The sequence below is a fragment of the Adelges cooleyi genome, unplaced genomic scaffold (assembly GCF_023614345.1).
Source record: "Adelges cooleyi isolate 19-005CV unplaced genomic scaffold, UGA_ACOO_1.1 ACOO_flye_CR_arks_rails_tigmint_CR_PRNA_108, whole genome shotgun sequence".
NCBI lineage: Eukaryota > Metazoa > Arthropoda > Insecta > Hemiptera > Adelgidae > Adelges > Adelges cooleyi.
Genome location: NW_026095761.1, coordinates 9,969,452 through 9,984,739, shown reverse-complemented (window position 1 = coordinate 9,984,739; position 15,288 = coordinate 9,969,452). Strand labels below are relative to the sequence as shown.

The following is a 15,288-nucleotide window of genomic DNA, read 5'->3' as shown; positions in this document are numbered from 1 at the left end:
TGTCCACTGCCGTCGCTACGACCACGCGTTCTCCCGGTGGGGGGACAAACCGATATTTGATCCCCTTCCGCCGCCACCGCCTCCTCAGCATGCATCGGTGACGGACAAACCGGTACCGACGGAGAGCAGATGATCGGTTTGTTGTTGTGTTGTGCGTTGCACCGTGTTCGCAGCGTTGTTACCGTGTTTGTACAGCAGCCGTAGTAGCTCTTTATCGCGTGTCCTGTGGCTTAATAATTATTACTATTATCGTGAGCAATACCGTGTGTTTTCGAGTGACGAATTCCGTCAGAAAAAAAACAACATAAAAAAAAATCACCGTATTCGGCGCTTCGATGATAGAAGAAACCCCCAATAAGATATTATCGTTTGGAATCCGCCGTTGATGCGTCGTTGCTCCTCGTCGACGGAATTCATTAGGTAAGTGCAATAATAATATTATCATGTCGAAACAAAGTATGACGTTATGTTATCGTATGATAATAATAATAATAATATGATAGCCTATGTTATGTTATCATCTACGCACGTGTAGGTGGTTTCAACGTGTAAACGGTAATAATTAGTGTCGCGAGGCCAGTTACGAATCCGTTTTCGTTCCCTAGGAACCTTATCAGCGGCTGTTATCGTTGTAATACCGCTCCGGTAGGATTCGATTATAAAAAATACCGATATTAGATAAATAAATAATAATAATTGTCAACTATTTTCCCTTCGAATTTACGCGTAGTCGTAGTGGTTAATAGTATTCCCCGAGTATAACACTAATGTAACACTTTATATTAATTGATGACCATGATTTTAAAAACTAGGGGCCATACGGTTTAAGCTAGTGCTTGCGATAAGCTCTTGTTCGTGTATATTTAGATGTCTAGGATGACAAGTTTCTGAGCATAGGTCGTACTCGAATAGCAATGTTAAAAACACAATGGGAAAGTTATAACGCATTTGTCTTAATGGGCAGTGAGACTAGTCTATTGTAATGTCGCCAAACGTTTGGTATTTACAAAGTTTAACATTAGTTTCGAAATAAGTGATTGGTAAAACATTTTTGTCGACAATATTGATATTTGATTTGGAATTTGACAGTCTATAACGACGTCTATGTGCTTGGTTTGTTATTGTTTAAAGCTGATTCGTGGTCGTATTCTATTCGCTTTTACACGCCTACAAACTTAAAAATACACAACGTATTACTAATAAACAAATGGTAAATCGTTTTTAGCTGAACGTAGAGAGTTTTATAAAATGTGTTTTCGCTATGGCTGATATCGAGTACAACTATATGATGATATTAATTATACTGATGTGAGATGGAAACTCGTGCAAATAAACCAAGCGTGACTTGTGTTTCCTGCAGGTGTCCTTCCTGTGGTGTAGAGACTTGCTACTGAGCTGTTTTGGCCAGCTGGAGACAAAAGCCGTTGCGCAGCAGCCAAACAACCCCATCAAAATGCCAACACACACAAAACTAACACAAACTTTTAGACAACGTCTGCATTTTGGACTTAACCCAATACACCGACTAATCTCAGTAATCTTGTTGTGGACCGCGGTGTCGCAATATATGGCGAATAAGTTTCGGCGAACAGATAAATTGTATTTATTGGATTAACAATTATAAAATTAGCCGTCTGTAGTGTTATCTTTATCCGATAGTATTGTGGTTATTTTAAATCGCACAATAGTCTATTCCATTGTTCCGCAAGATTTGTCTATTCTAAATAGAGTGAGTCATTGTTTACTGCTTGCATAAAAAACTATTAATTACGGTCCATTGAAGCCTATAATCTTGAATTTTCAACCGATTATCGGTATTTAATCAATTATTTATTACATGTCAGGCTCCCTATTTCTTTATTACGAACTATCCGTTTCCGTGATTTTAACGATCAAAATATTATCTATGTTTATAGTAAAATATCCGACTTGTGTAATAGCAGTCATTTTTCTGAAATTTATATTTTTACTATAATGGTGATTATACGTAGTTTTAGAAAATCGGTAATATGTGACCGTGTCGTGCAGAAGCAAGACAGATTGAAACTAACAAATAACAATAGGTCTTTGAGGCATGTCTATTGAAATCATCACACGATTATTGTTCAACTCCCCTCGATATTCTCGTACACGTTTTGTTACAAATCTGAAATTGTTGGCTATTATTTTACCTTCGAGTATATTACTACTTTTATACTACTCAAACAATTGCGTGTCGTTAACATTAATATTATTTATAAACTAGAAAAATGGAGTAGGTAAATATTTCGGAGTCCGTGTAATATACTCGTATAACGAATAACGTAGAAATATTAGAAAATAATTTATATATATTATGATATACACTGTTTGAAATACCGTATAAAAATTATCAATAGTTCCGCTTTCTCTATTTAACGAATCTAACCGATTACAATAGCCAACAGATAACCATTGCAACAATATTTTTTTTTATGCTAGCTCAAGTCTCTGGACTTATTATACTATTTTAGATGGCGTTTTTGTAGGTTTAAATAAATGTTATCAACCTTCTATTTCTATCCATTAAAATTTTAATTTTACAAGAATTAAAACACACTGGTGTATCGTTTTGAAAAGTTTACCCGTTTTAAAATATAATAAAATGTTTACTTTTTGGTTCTTGTACTAAAGAGCCTTAGTTAAAATAAGCAAAATCAAGTAGTTTCAGATTTTGTTTTTTTAATTCATGTCATTCAATACTGTAGTGTATGTTATTTCATTGAGTATTATGTAAATTTGTATACTAAATATTTGATTTAATGACGTAGAATTATTGGCATTAGTCATTTTCCCGGAGTTTTTTCAAATTGATTTGTTTTGTGCTGACCACAATATTTCAAATACAAATCGACCAATTCAATTCATACTATGTAAATCTTGTTTTAAAAAAGTATATAATATTAAGACACATAAAAGCAAGGATAGGACGAAGGATTTAAAAATATATGAGTTACAAGCTAAATGGCAAAAGTTTGAATTGATTCAGTGGATTCGTTTTTAAAAAACCGAAAGCACCACTTGCCACATTTTAAAATGCGCTTTTAAGAAAAGCGATTTTAAACCTTTAGACTTCATCTGCATCTGATGACACCCGTTGCCCTAAAACTTAGATCAATAGGTAACAAAATTTGGAGGTAATCAAGGGATATTTTATACAAAATGTAGGTACAAAAAAATATTATAATATATTGTATATACATATATATTATATTATAATATATTATATATTTTACGAATAATAATTATTCTTGAAAAATATTATTATTATAAATTAGTAAAAATAATATATTATAGTATCTGTTATAACTATACAATTTTATTATAATAGGTTTAAATTAAATGTATTGCATTCGATTCTGGAATGCTTGTAAGTATTTTATGATTTTATATCTATTTATTACTATTTTAACACGAGCACCATGGTAAAAATAATTCTTACAACGCCTTTTCCTTATTGTTACATAATTATTGTAATTATTCTACTTTGCTGGGTTAGTCACATCACACATGCTATCACGAATAAACCTTTATGTCCGAAGGTTTATTTTGTTCAAATGTTGACTTCTATCGATCCTTACGTTACCACATGTTAACGTCACATATCTCATAACCATGTGGTAACGCGAGCACAGAATGAAATAAATATCTATACTGCAATATTATTTGTACTATGGAAATTTAAAACAAACTATGTTCGTTATATTATAATGGCGTAGTTTTTTTTGTGGTCATCAAATGCACACATTTGATTAAAATTTAGGTGGAGTTTTTTCAATCTAGTTGGTGAAATATGGCAATCACTATTATTTATGCGGTTGTATAATACCTGTGTATTGTTATACGCAAAACATTCACATTTCTATCGATATTTTAAAACTATAACACTACCACACGTATATTATATTATATAAATATGTTTTAGTGCATAATTAGACAATCGATTTGTCTTCAGAGGTAAACCGCAAAAGCTATTGATTTCTATTTTACTCATACAATGCCTTCCACGAGTTCAAAGAATTAAATGCCACAACATTGTTATTTTATACGAAAAGGCTCACATTTTATCATTGTATTCCATTATCGGTTTGAAATGCTTGGTATAAACCATAAACATTTGCACATTATTATTCGCTAGAAAAAAATTACACAACACTTGTGATAATATATTACAAAATACTTAATAAACCCTTAACCACAAAAATAATACTCTAAAGCGTTCCTATACGTATTTTTGAAGATGGTAATATTGCTGCCAAAATACGTATGTACACTTTAGAGTATTGTTATGTGGTTAAGGGTTTATTTAAATATTTTATATTATTATTATTCGCCTTGCTCTTTGATAGCATGCATTTATTAAAGAGCTAGTTCAGATTTTCTGAGTTAGTCGAGACTAATGAAGCTATCATACTGCGTTGAACAATTTAAAATCGCGTTTTAGCTGTACGCCCTCAAATTAGCATTGTTTCGTGGGTTTTTAAACGTGAGTTTCTAAACTGGAAACATCGAAATGTACCAAGACGTATTTTCGTTTAATTATTCATCCCTTCAAAATTTGTTATTATTTGAGCTTCCCTCTCGTTTTCGCGTTTTCTCCGTTATCATTTTACCGTTATTATTAATAAGTGCAAAATTATATCTGCCTGATGCGCCGCTATTCGTTTTGGCACGTCTTCCTGAACAAATCACTTTTATATTATTCTCGGCCTGGTCGGGTTTAATTATAAATATTGAAAACGAACACAATATAACAGGTGTGGGCTTGCCGTTGTCAAATATTACTTACTGTATCTATAATCTTACGTCAAGACACAGCTGTTCAGCTGCTTCTCCAAATTGCTCCCACGAAGACTTGACGTCCATAATTTGGTCCCTAAGATTACACATGAGAATGCCTGACTTATGTTCTTCGCGCTAGACGGCCAACTGTATACTTGTAGGTAGCATAACTATAATTTATAAATACCGTTGAGTAAAAAGTATTTTCATTGAGTATAATAAAACGGTCATGCACAAGAATAGTGACACAACTCAAAAAAAAAAAAAAAAATATAATGAATTTTTGGTGTTAACTAAATTATGTTTTTTGAGTTGCGTCAATATTCTTGTGCATAGGTGATGTTATGTATTGAATGACAATACACAAGCGTTCGACACGTATTACGGAGGCGTTCCTATAACCTGCTCGTATAATATATAAGATATGGTAATGGTTGAATGTATTTTATTGAGTCATGTATAATATTGCGTCATCGACAAAGTAGTCATCCTGGCCGATGCTCTTAATTGTGTTAGACTCGTTGGCAAGAAAAGTGAAGTTGTTATAATATGGATGGCTCATAACCTGCTGTAGATGGCTGCTATAGGAATAGGTCACTAGGTAATGATGGTAATACCATTGAGTATAAATACTCAATGGTATTCTCGCGAGCTCGACTGTAAACGATTATACGGTTTTACTTTTATACCGGATTTCCGTTAACGCTTAGCGATGAAATATCCGTCAAAATAATGTAGTGCCGTATACCATATGTGGGGAGAACGTCATGTATATAATATTATGTTTTATAATAATAACGGGAAGTAACCACCATATTATGATATTGTGTTTTATGCTAGATCCATCTGCCTAATGTTTGCGCCAACGAATGATTCGGCACGTCTTATTTTTGTACAGTCAAGAGTTTATTGACCATCCGTGTCCGGCAAACGGCTAGCTGTTTTTTTTACATATTATTTTATCATACATAATATGTATATTGTTCATTATATTTATCTTGTCGTAAATGGTTTAAGCATCGGCCTAATTTTTTTTTTGTCAAAGACTTGTACACCACATCTCGGCTCTGCAACAGTTTTAAATCTTTTAGACTTAAAATGTCATTCATATACTAAATAGCAAAAATAAACTACGCCTTTTAATAAATTAAAGAGAAATTATATTATTTTTTACCGGTACTCGAATATCATAGTTTTTAACATAAAACCCAAAGAGAGAGAGACTCTTAAGAAGGTCGTGCGTATAGGATACCGATAAATAATAAATATTAATTATAGGTTATATTTTCTATAGTCATAAATATTCTTCTTAAAATCTCTAATCGTCTCGACCCCATTATGCTGTTTTTTTTTTTAATATAAATAAATATAATTCGCATTTACTTTGCTCAATTTATTCTATAAAAATATAATGTAATTTTGTTTTGTTGTATTCATTATGTGCTATTATTCCTTTAATTTTCAAACTAAATAAAATAATTTACAGTTTTTACCCCAAAGGAATTATTTTTATATGCTGTGGCGAAACGGTCGACTTGTGCGAATTTAATTCTGCCCAATATGTTGTGTGCAGCGCAGTGGCATATGTTGCTACCAGTGCTCGGCCGGGTGATTACTACCGCGGGGTTTGTTTACTGCATGTCGTGCGTAACGTCAATAAGATAAGATTTTCTTTGTCAGAGTGAGTAAGTAAAGGCAAAAAAGTTTCCACAAGAGAATTATTTCAAGCTCGTAACTGTTTATTGTCGGTCATCCTTGCGTATTGCATCCCGATTGCGCATCGTATTGTTTGGGATTTGGTTGTTACGTCATAGTTTATAGGATTCTTAAAACTAATCTAATATATTTGGCTGTATGTTTACTCGAAACTAGAGCTTGAATCTCCGAAGTAATTCTCGGCCAACTTGAAGAGTTAATATACTATAGTACCCGAACATTTCCTTTGTACACTACTGAGAATCTGAAAAACTGTACTATTACTACATCTGTATACATTTTTAATTATTTATTATTTAGTATATATATATATAAATTTTTTTTTGTTAAATTGTCTTTATTTAAACGAAATTACTAATAACAACAAAAATAAGTGTGTGTGTATAATGTTAAATGTATTTTAATTAATATTGCGGAATAATATTTGTTGATATAATATGAATTTTGTCTTTGTTTTGTGGGTTATGTCACTTATGTGTAGTTTTCTAGTAGGAAATTTTAAAGTTTATATTTTCTTTCGAATGGTCAATCTTTTGTTGATAACCATATTCTTAGTCTGGATTGTAAAAAGTCATCGATTACCCCATTGGTGAATTTTACGACAGCTGTCAGTTCAGTGCAGTTATGAATCTAAATCCGTAAAGTAATACGGGTACACGCGGTTGTCGGTTCTATCATAACTTTTTCATACAAACTGAAAGCAAACTAAGTTTAATTGAATTTCTGCTCGGTGTGGTTATTTATTTTCCATCGTTTACCTAGCAAAATTAATTTCAAGCCAACAACATTGCGCTGTCAAAGTCCAAGTAGAAAATTATAATATATTTTGTAAAAGCGTAGATGCGATGCTCTTTAAAGACCGATTGTTGCATTAAGCGGCTGTCGTTTAAAAATAATGTTATCTAGTAAACATTCCAGGGCAATAAGTGTCACCAATATTTGTGAAACAGAGATAAATCTAAAATAATATTCATAAATTTATTAAGAAAAATAACACTCATTTCAAATTTGTGAAAAACTCACCTAATTACTTTTTAGTTGAAGTTTATATATATACTGTGACGTGTAAATTATGAATCAGCGTGCATATTATTTTTAGGCCTTTTTTTTTAGTTAAATATGTGTTTTGTAAAAGATCCTTTAGACATTATACAAATATTTTTAAATAAATTAATGTGTTCATGGTATGCGCTATTATTAGTGGTTATTTTTTTTATTTGAGAATTTGTGTATTATAACAGTTATTTGTATTAAGCCTAAAATTATTTATAGACTTGATTAAACATTGTTCCACAGTTGAAGTCATTGCCAGACTTGTTTTTTGTGATATGACGCATCTTTGGTATTATTATTTATTAAAACCATTTTTTTTTTTAGTTTTGTTTATATAATTTCCACATTAGCGTGAACTAATGTGTTATTATCGATAATATGTTGTAGACAACTGTTGTTTATTAAAATATTTGCTCTCCGCCATTAAACATTTAAGTTTGTTATAATTTGTTATTAACATATTTGTTGACGGATTTAGCTTTAAAAAAAAAAATAATAATAACTGCGTTAAGTTTAAACTAAATATATAACCACAACAAAGACATTTACGTTGTATTGTAATTTGTATTGAACGCTTATTATCATACGGCGCTTTTGTTTTTGTGTTACTGAATGTAAGAGCATTGCAAGTTTATGTGTAGTATTTTTTTTATGTATGAGTAAATTAATTATCAAAAAGATATCAATAATTATTGAGAAACTATAAACTGAATACACACACACACATTATTATTTATTTGATATTTGCTGTTTAATTTCAAAAATTGTGTCAGATAAGCTTATTTTTTTGTTATGATGATATCATTAGAGATTCAAAGTGACAAATCACCGAGTCTCTACAATATGCCGTTAACGCGGTTCCCCTCTTCATTGCGTGTGTTATTCGTAAACGTTTTAGATTATATTATTTATTATTTATTATTATGCGCGTGTGAAAAAAAATATAAATGAATATGTGAACAATAGTACCGCGTACGTCCTATTTATTAATACCGCGCGTAATCCCTAACAATTTTGATTAACATATTATTATGTTAAATATTGGTGTTGCTATAAACACATAAAAAAAAACAGGAAATTGTTTTCAATCAGTTTTGGACGTGACTTGTAGTGGGCGGAGGAAACGTTTAAACCGTATGGCAAAGATTAAAAAACAGCGTTTTAATTGACACGTAAAATACCAGGCCCTACAAAATACTATCATAAAAGTGACAATTCGGAGGGAAAATGCATCCAGAATAACCATGGTGTACTTTTGAACAAGTTCAAAAATTATACGTACAACAGAATGACACCCTCCCTCTATAACGGGTAGTTGATGGCGTCACGTTTTTTGTAGTGTACATTGCACATTCGTTGCAGCCGGTGTTAATTATTGGAAGGTGGTTGTAACTGAATGTTATATAAAATGAATATAATATTATTATGTGTACACTGACGCAAATGCGCGTTTGAAATACTCTGCCGGCTTTATTTGAGTAATGAAATTTAAAAAAATATGATCGTGAAAAATAATTTTTAGACAAAAACACGGTAAAAACAAATGGGCTTTAATACAAATAGGCAAGTACCCGTGTTTGTTACCAGAGTATTAGAAAATTGAAAATATGGGTGTTTAATAAATACCCCAGTTTTTAAAGTAATACGCATGTAACTGTATGGTATATAAGGCAAATTCCAGCTAATATTACCTATTAAGATTATATATCTTGTAATTATATTTTTCTATATCATCATTGCGCTGTCACTACCAATTAGGGGGTGGCTATAGCAGTTTTAGTGTGTTGCAAAATGTAGGACTAAAGTCAGTCTGAAAATAATTATCGTTCAATATATCGTGGTGATAAAATATTAATAATAACAGTATTTTGAAAAATATTGTTTTTAAATTCTATAAAATATATTACATTTATTATTTAATTTGTATATACATTTTATAAGTTTTAGCTATTTATTTGTATTAATTAACAAAAATGCCTAGTTGTTTTATTTGTTAAACAATAAAAACTTTTTTTTTCCTTTATGTGATTATACTGGTTTTAGTCCTACTTTTTACTTCGCTCTTGCATACAAGCTAGTACATGTTAGTTCATCTCTTTATATTATTACTCTATGCTACCAATATCCCACAGTAAAATTATCACTTTTATTAAGCCCCCCCACCTTTTACAGTACTATTTTAAATTCATAATTTTTTAAAAATTAAAACAACTACAAATTTTTGATTTTGAGTCAATACATTAAATATAAATTGTATGATGTATTTTTTTTTGTTTATAAGCTAAGGGGTTTTGACCGATAACCGACGTTGTATAAGTATAACAAGAGTCATGTCAAGGTATAGAATGGAAGGGTCCTTTGTGTACCTATTGACAAAAGAATATAAATATTTGTGAACGTTTTTTTATTAAAACATTTTAAACCAAAGCATATTATAAAACATAAAAACAGTTAAGGATGTACTTATTTTTTTTATATTTAATAAGAAGACTATTCAATGTTTACCTCATTTTGAGTATATCATGGTTTATTTATTTTTTTTGGAGTAAATGTTAAATTTGTTATTTACGTTTCTCACTGTTGAAGTTAGCAGCAATATAATATTATGCAATTTTACTTACGAATTAGAATTTATTGTTCCTAATGATTAACGTGTATCAGTTTTTAGTTTGATGATCCTTTATTTGTTTTTAATTATTGAATTAAGTTAAAATTGTAATACTTTTTTGAATATTGACAGGTAATACATAAGACGGAAATTCTTTATATTATGTATATGGTTTATTAATTAAATATTTTTTAATTTTTAAAGACAAAAAACATGCTAGCTGAGATCATTGTTTAAAAAAAATATTTCATATTGCAAAAGAATAATAAAATGCAAAATATATTTTTTATTTATTAATATGTATTACATTATTATTATTTCCAAATAGCTATACATATTATACCTATTATGTGTTTGAATATATTAGTAAATTAATAGTGGGAAACTTAGGGGTTTTCTCAATTGTATTATGTATTATGCACTTATGAAACGTTATTTTTTTCAGAGCATCCGAGTATTTAGAATTTGAACTGTGCCTACCAGATCTGTCATGGGAAAGTTACTAAGCTTATTAGCTCGAGACGAGCACAGTTGCTGTTCTGCACAACAAAAATACGATATTTTTTTAGACTTTGAAAGTAAGTAAAACGTTATTTATGTGTATTTTACATTATTTAATACTTGTTTTTCTTTAGTCGACGGTGACACTGTTACAGACTTTCGATAATCTCTTTTAATTTACCAAGTCTCCTCGTATTAGAATTTGTTGTACTAAGTTGTTTGCAAAAAATTGGATTTACGTAACCCATGTAAGCGCATTTGAGACAGTATAACCAATCCCTAGTAATTGGAATGTAAAAGCTACTACATTATGTTAGTAATTACTTTTAACGTTGAAAATAGTATTAAAAAAAAGTAAAGGTGTTTATTGTTTCATTATATGCCGTGTAAAAATACATTATGCAAAAGAAGCCCAGATTTTATACTTAATCAGTATATCAGTAGACAAATAATATTTATACACTAAGAGAAAATGTGTTGTTTATGTAAAAAGTTGAACTTTAACAAAATAATTTGAGTTTCGCAATTATGCATTTAAATACTATTTTATTTCAATATTTATAATGTTTTAAACTTTATTTAGAATTTAATCTATGGATTTGTGTTAAAAAAATGTGCTACAAGGATTAAACCTATTTTTATTTATAATATCTAATTATATCTTAAACAATAGAATACATTTTTATTTTACACCTTTTGTATTATTATGAAAATGTATGTTTTTAAAGTGGTCACATTGTGTGTTTTTGGAGACTATTAACTTAATATTATTGTTTAAGCCAAAGGAGGTAGTAAATGTTTTCGAGAATTTTCATGTTACACTTTATTAATGAGATTGAACTGACGAGATGACACTAGTTGAGAAGACCGTGTCCTTTAATAAGTTGAACACACACCTAGCAATAATTCATATATTAATGTCGGCGCCTTGTGTCGTCATTTTTGATTGATGACAACAGGCCGCAGTAATTTATTTTTGTACCAATTATGCGTTTAACGTTGACCGATGACATTTAAAAATTGACCGATCCTGTTTTTGTTTTTAATTATTACAGATGCTCAACCCACCGAAAGCGAATTGCAATTGTTTGACGAAGTACAAATCGTGCTTACTGAAGCTTCAGACATACTGTCTGAGCTGAAACAATATTCAGGCGCTGAACAACAAATCAGAGACGCTATAAACAATCCTAGCGCCGAACAGAACGCCGTAACATGGGAAGCTTTAATGCCTCGGATCAGAACTTTGAGGAGGTTTTACTTCTTTTCCCAAAAAATCGGTGAGTTTAGTCTTATTTAAAATTTTACATTTAGTTAAAGAAAATTTCAACTATTATGGTCAGATATTAATTTTTACAAAATTCAATGGATTATTAGTAAATTATTATTTAAAAATAAATTAAAATTTGTTTTTAACCGATTTTTAATGACCTAACCCAATTAAACGTTCAATGCTTATTTTTTTCTTGTTAAAAAATAAATTATTTCACCAACTAGGTTAATAGTTTCTGTGGCATTTATTAGGCAAATAACAGTGTTAATACTTTAATAAACACGATTGTGTCAAAAATGTATTATATTCTAAGCTTTTCTTACTTCTATGTAGAATCCAAAACGATATTTATTAAAAATATTAAATTATTTTTAAGTGGAGGATACCTAAAAATTAAATTATTATTCTGAAAAACCCGGTAGTATAACGGAGCATTTACGGTCTGAAATTTAAGTAACGGGTTTTTACTGTTAAAAATAAGAAAACTCAAAACATCTGTCGTGTCGTCAATCGTATCAAGCTCAATGATAAGGTTTAACTTCCTGGAATGAAAAAACCAAATCGATTATAATTCCTGTTTTTTTTTTTGTTTAGCTTTTGTTGTTCCTCAAATATTAACCGAAATATGTTCGGATGACATAACTCCTACGCTGCATTTAGAAAACCAACAAGCCCTAGTCAAACAATTCTCAGAGATCATTGAGTTTGTGTTGAAGTTCGACGAATATAAGGTACTTGATATATTGTTGGTTTCCGTACTTTTTTTTTGACTAATTGTCAAATTAATTGTGGCTTTTATTTGTTTTTTTTTTTTTTTTAGATGAGAACTCCTTCGATTCAAAATGATTTCAGTTACTACCGACGGGTGTTGATGCGTGAGGGAGGCGAAGCTCTACATTCGTTTACCGACCAAGACGAAGACACCAACAGTAATCTGAACATAGCCAACAAAGTGTCGTTGTTCTACGCCGAAGCCACACCAATGCTTAGGACCCTCTCCAATGTTACTTCACAGTTCTTGAATAAAGTGAGCGCACACGACACGATCTAGCCGTACTCGTTCTGAGTATGACGGCGGGTAATACCTATTTTGTGCTTTTTTGACAGGACAAACGGCTGGTGGACTACGCCATTGACATGCTGAACACTATGGTGAAAGTGTGCTTTCGCATGTTGGAGACACCGTAAGTTGGTTTAGAGAAATTTAAGCCCTCCTGCGCTTACGCAAATTAAACGTCAAAGTTTATGTATATTATAACAATATCAGTCTGTATTTTGGGTTCAAAAAAACTATTCCAACGTTAAGAAACTACTGTTTAATACATGTTTTCATTTCTCATAAGGTCAATTTTTTCGTTTTACTTTTTTTACTGTTTAATAAACATTTATTTTAACTTACCCTCTAAATCAGTAATAATCGCTATTCAATAGAGAAATACCTAAAATTTCAGATGCTTATTTAAACTTGAGTACTTTTTTTTTGTATTTGATATTAGCATAGGAAATTAAAATTTTTCATTAAAAAAAAAATCTATTTTGAAAACTAAACAACATTTTTACAATTTAAAAAAATATTCTTAAAGCTGAAATATGGCACTTTGAAATCACTGTCATAAAAATGTACAATAAAAATTGTTTTTATAAAGTTACAGTCCAATAAAACTGATGACTTGTCAAAAAAAAAATGTTATCCCGAATTATCAAAAGCAGGATTTTGAAGTGATATATTTTAGCACTATATAAATTTTTTAAAAATTGAAAATAATTTTGATTACATTTCAATTTCCCATTTTAATCAAATTAACTGTTGAGGAACTTTTATTTGAATAGACGACTATTGATTGAAAGGGTAAACTTTAGAAAATAAAATACACGGAAAGAAAGTCTAATATAAGTATAAGTTTTCTAATAATAACCGTAGAGGTTTTTTTTTTAAATACGACGATTGGCTCTATAAGAGTCGAATTAAAGTTGTTTATTATGTGTGAGCAATATCGTGTCTTTAATGTCGCCTACTTTTTACTTAATCGTCACAGAACCGTGCAGTTCCGAAAACAGGAGACGCACTTGTTTATGTTGCGAGTGCTGGTCGGATTGATCATTTTGTACGATCACGTTCATCCAAACGGAGCGTTCGTCAAGGCTTCCAACATCGACGTAAAAGGATGCGTCCGGCTGTTGAAGGACCAACCGGAAGAGTTCCAAACGGAAAACCTGTTGAACGCTCTACGGTCGGTACCTACGCGGAATGCATGACTATATTATCATTTTTTTCTTAAATCGTTTAAACCTATGTTATCGATTATTTTTCTTTTGCACAGATATACCACTGTCCACTTAAACGACCCGTCTACGTCGAAAACCCTGAAAGCTCTGTTGATGGAAGCCTGAAACAATGGACTCTTAAATTTTCGAGATCGGATTGTTTTTGTATATTATATATAATTATAATACGTAAAGTTGCAGTGCATAAGATTAAGTTAATTTATTAAAATTGTATAAATAGCAATATTTTTTTTTTTTTTTTAATTGTTTTGTTTCTATTCGTACTGATTTTACCCCTAGTCACATATTTGTTGGCAAATAAAAATCATATAACTTCAGCTAATATAGCTATAATTTACACGATAAACACGCTACACGAGAAATCTAATTTTACCGCTGATGTGAATCTGAGAAGGCGTATTAACTTTAATATTTACAGACTGCTGTAAACGCTGAAGATGGCAACAGCCACCGAAATACGTGTAGTCTTATAAAAGCGAATTTTTAGTGTGGGTAGGGTTTTTAATAGTATTAAATATTTTCCACAATCTAGCAAAGTTGGCAAAGGAGAGTCTAGACAATTATTAAATTTTAATGCGATTTAATCAAATTAAAACTCTTCGATGCGAAACTCTAAGTAACTGTAACTGTTTATAACCAGCATAACAAGAGGTTAGTAAAATGTGGTGGAAACAGTTCCCGGTTAAAAAGTATTGATAAATTTAAAGTAAATTAAATCATACTCGTAACAACAACATTCAAAAATATGAATTCGCTAAATGTGGAGACGCGTACAGCTGACGCATAAATAAGTAATAACGATATTAGCAATATAATATTTATAATAGTTTTGTAGGTTTTACAACAAGTTTAGTTGTCTAAGTTAGGATAGTTTTGAGAATATATGTCTGTCTTTATATTATTGGTTAATATTTTTTATGAGATTATCACAGCTTTCATTATCAATAAACGAAAATAGTATTTTCTTAGCTTTTTGAAAAGGTAGTAATAACTGGGCCTCCCTCCACAAATTAATTGTAAAAAATAGCCATTATTCAATCTAAAAAGAACT

The 15,288-nt window shown here is 30.5% G+C and overlaps 1 protein-coding gene across 1 annotated transcript; it reads left to right on the top strand.

Annotated features, from left to right (window-relative positions):
* Positions 1 to 114: 114 nt before the first annotated feature.
* On the top strand, positions 115 to 14,483 carry LOC126841911 (CYFIP-related Rac1 interactor B). The gene is made up of 8 exons (XM_050578697.1): positions 115 to 420; positions 10,623 to 10,755; positions 11,734 to 11,958; positions 12,546 to 12,682; positions 12,772 to 12,978; positions 13,059 to 13,135; positions 13,988 to 14,182; positions 14,273 to 14,483. Exons 2-8 carry the CDS (start codon positions 10,668 to 10,670, stop codon positions 14,340 to 14,342), a joined length of 999 nt encoding a protein of 332 aa, XP_050434654.1. The 5' UTR covers positions 115 to 420; positions 10,623 to 10,667; the 3' UTR covers positions 14,343 to 14,483.
* Positions 14,484 to 15,288: the final 805 nt, after the last annotated feature.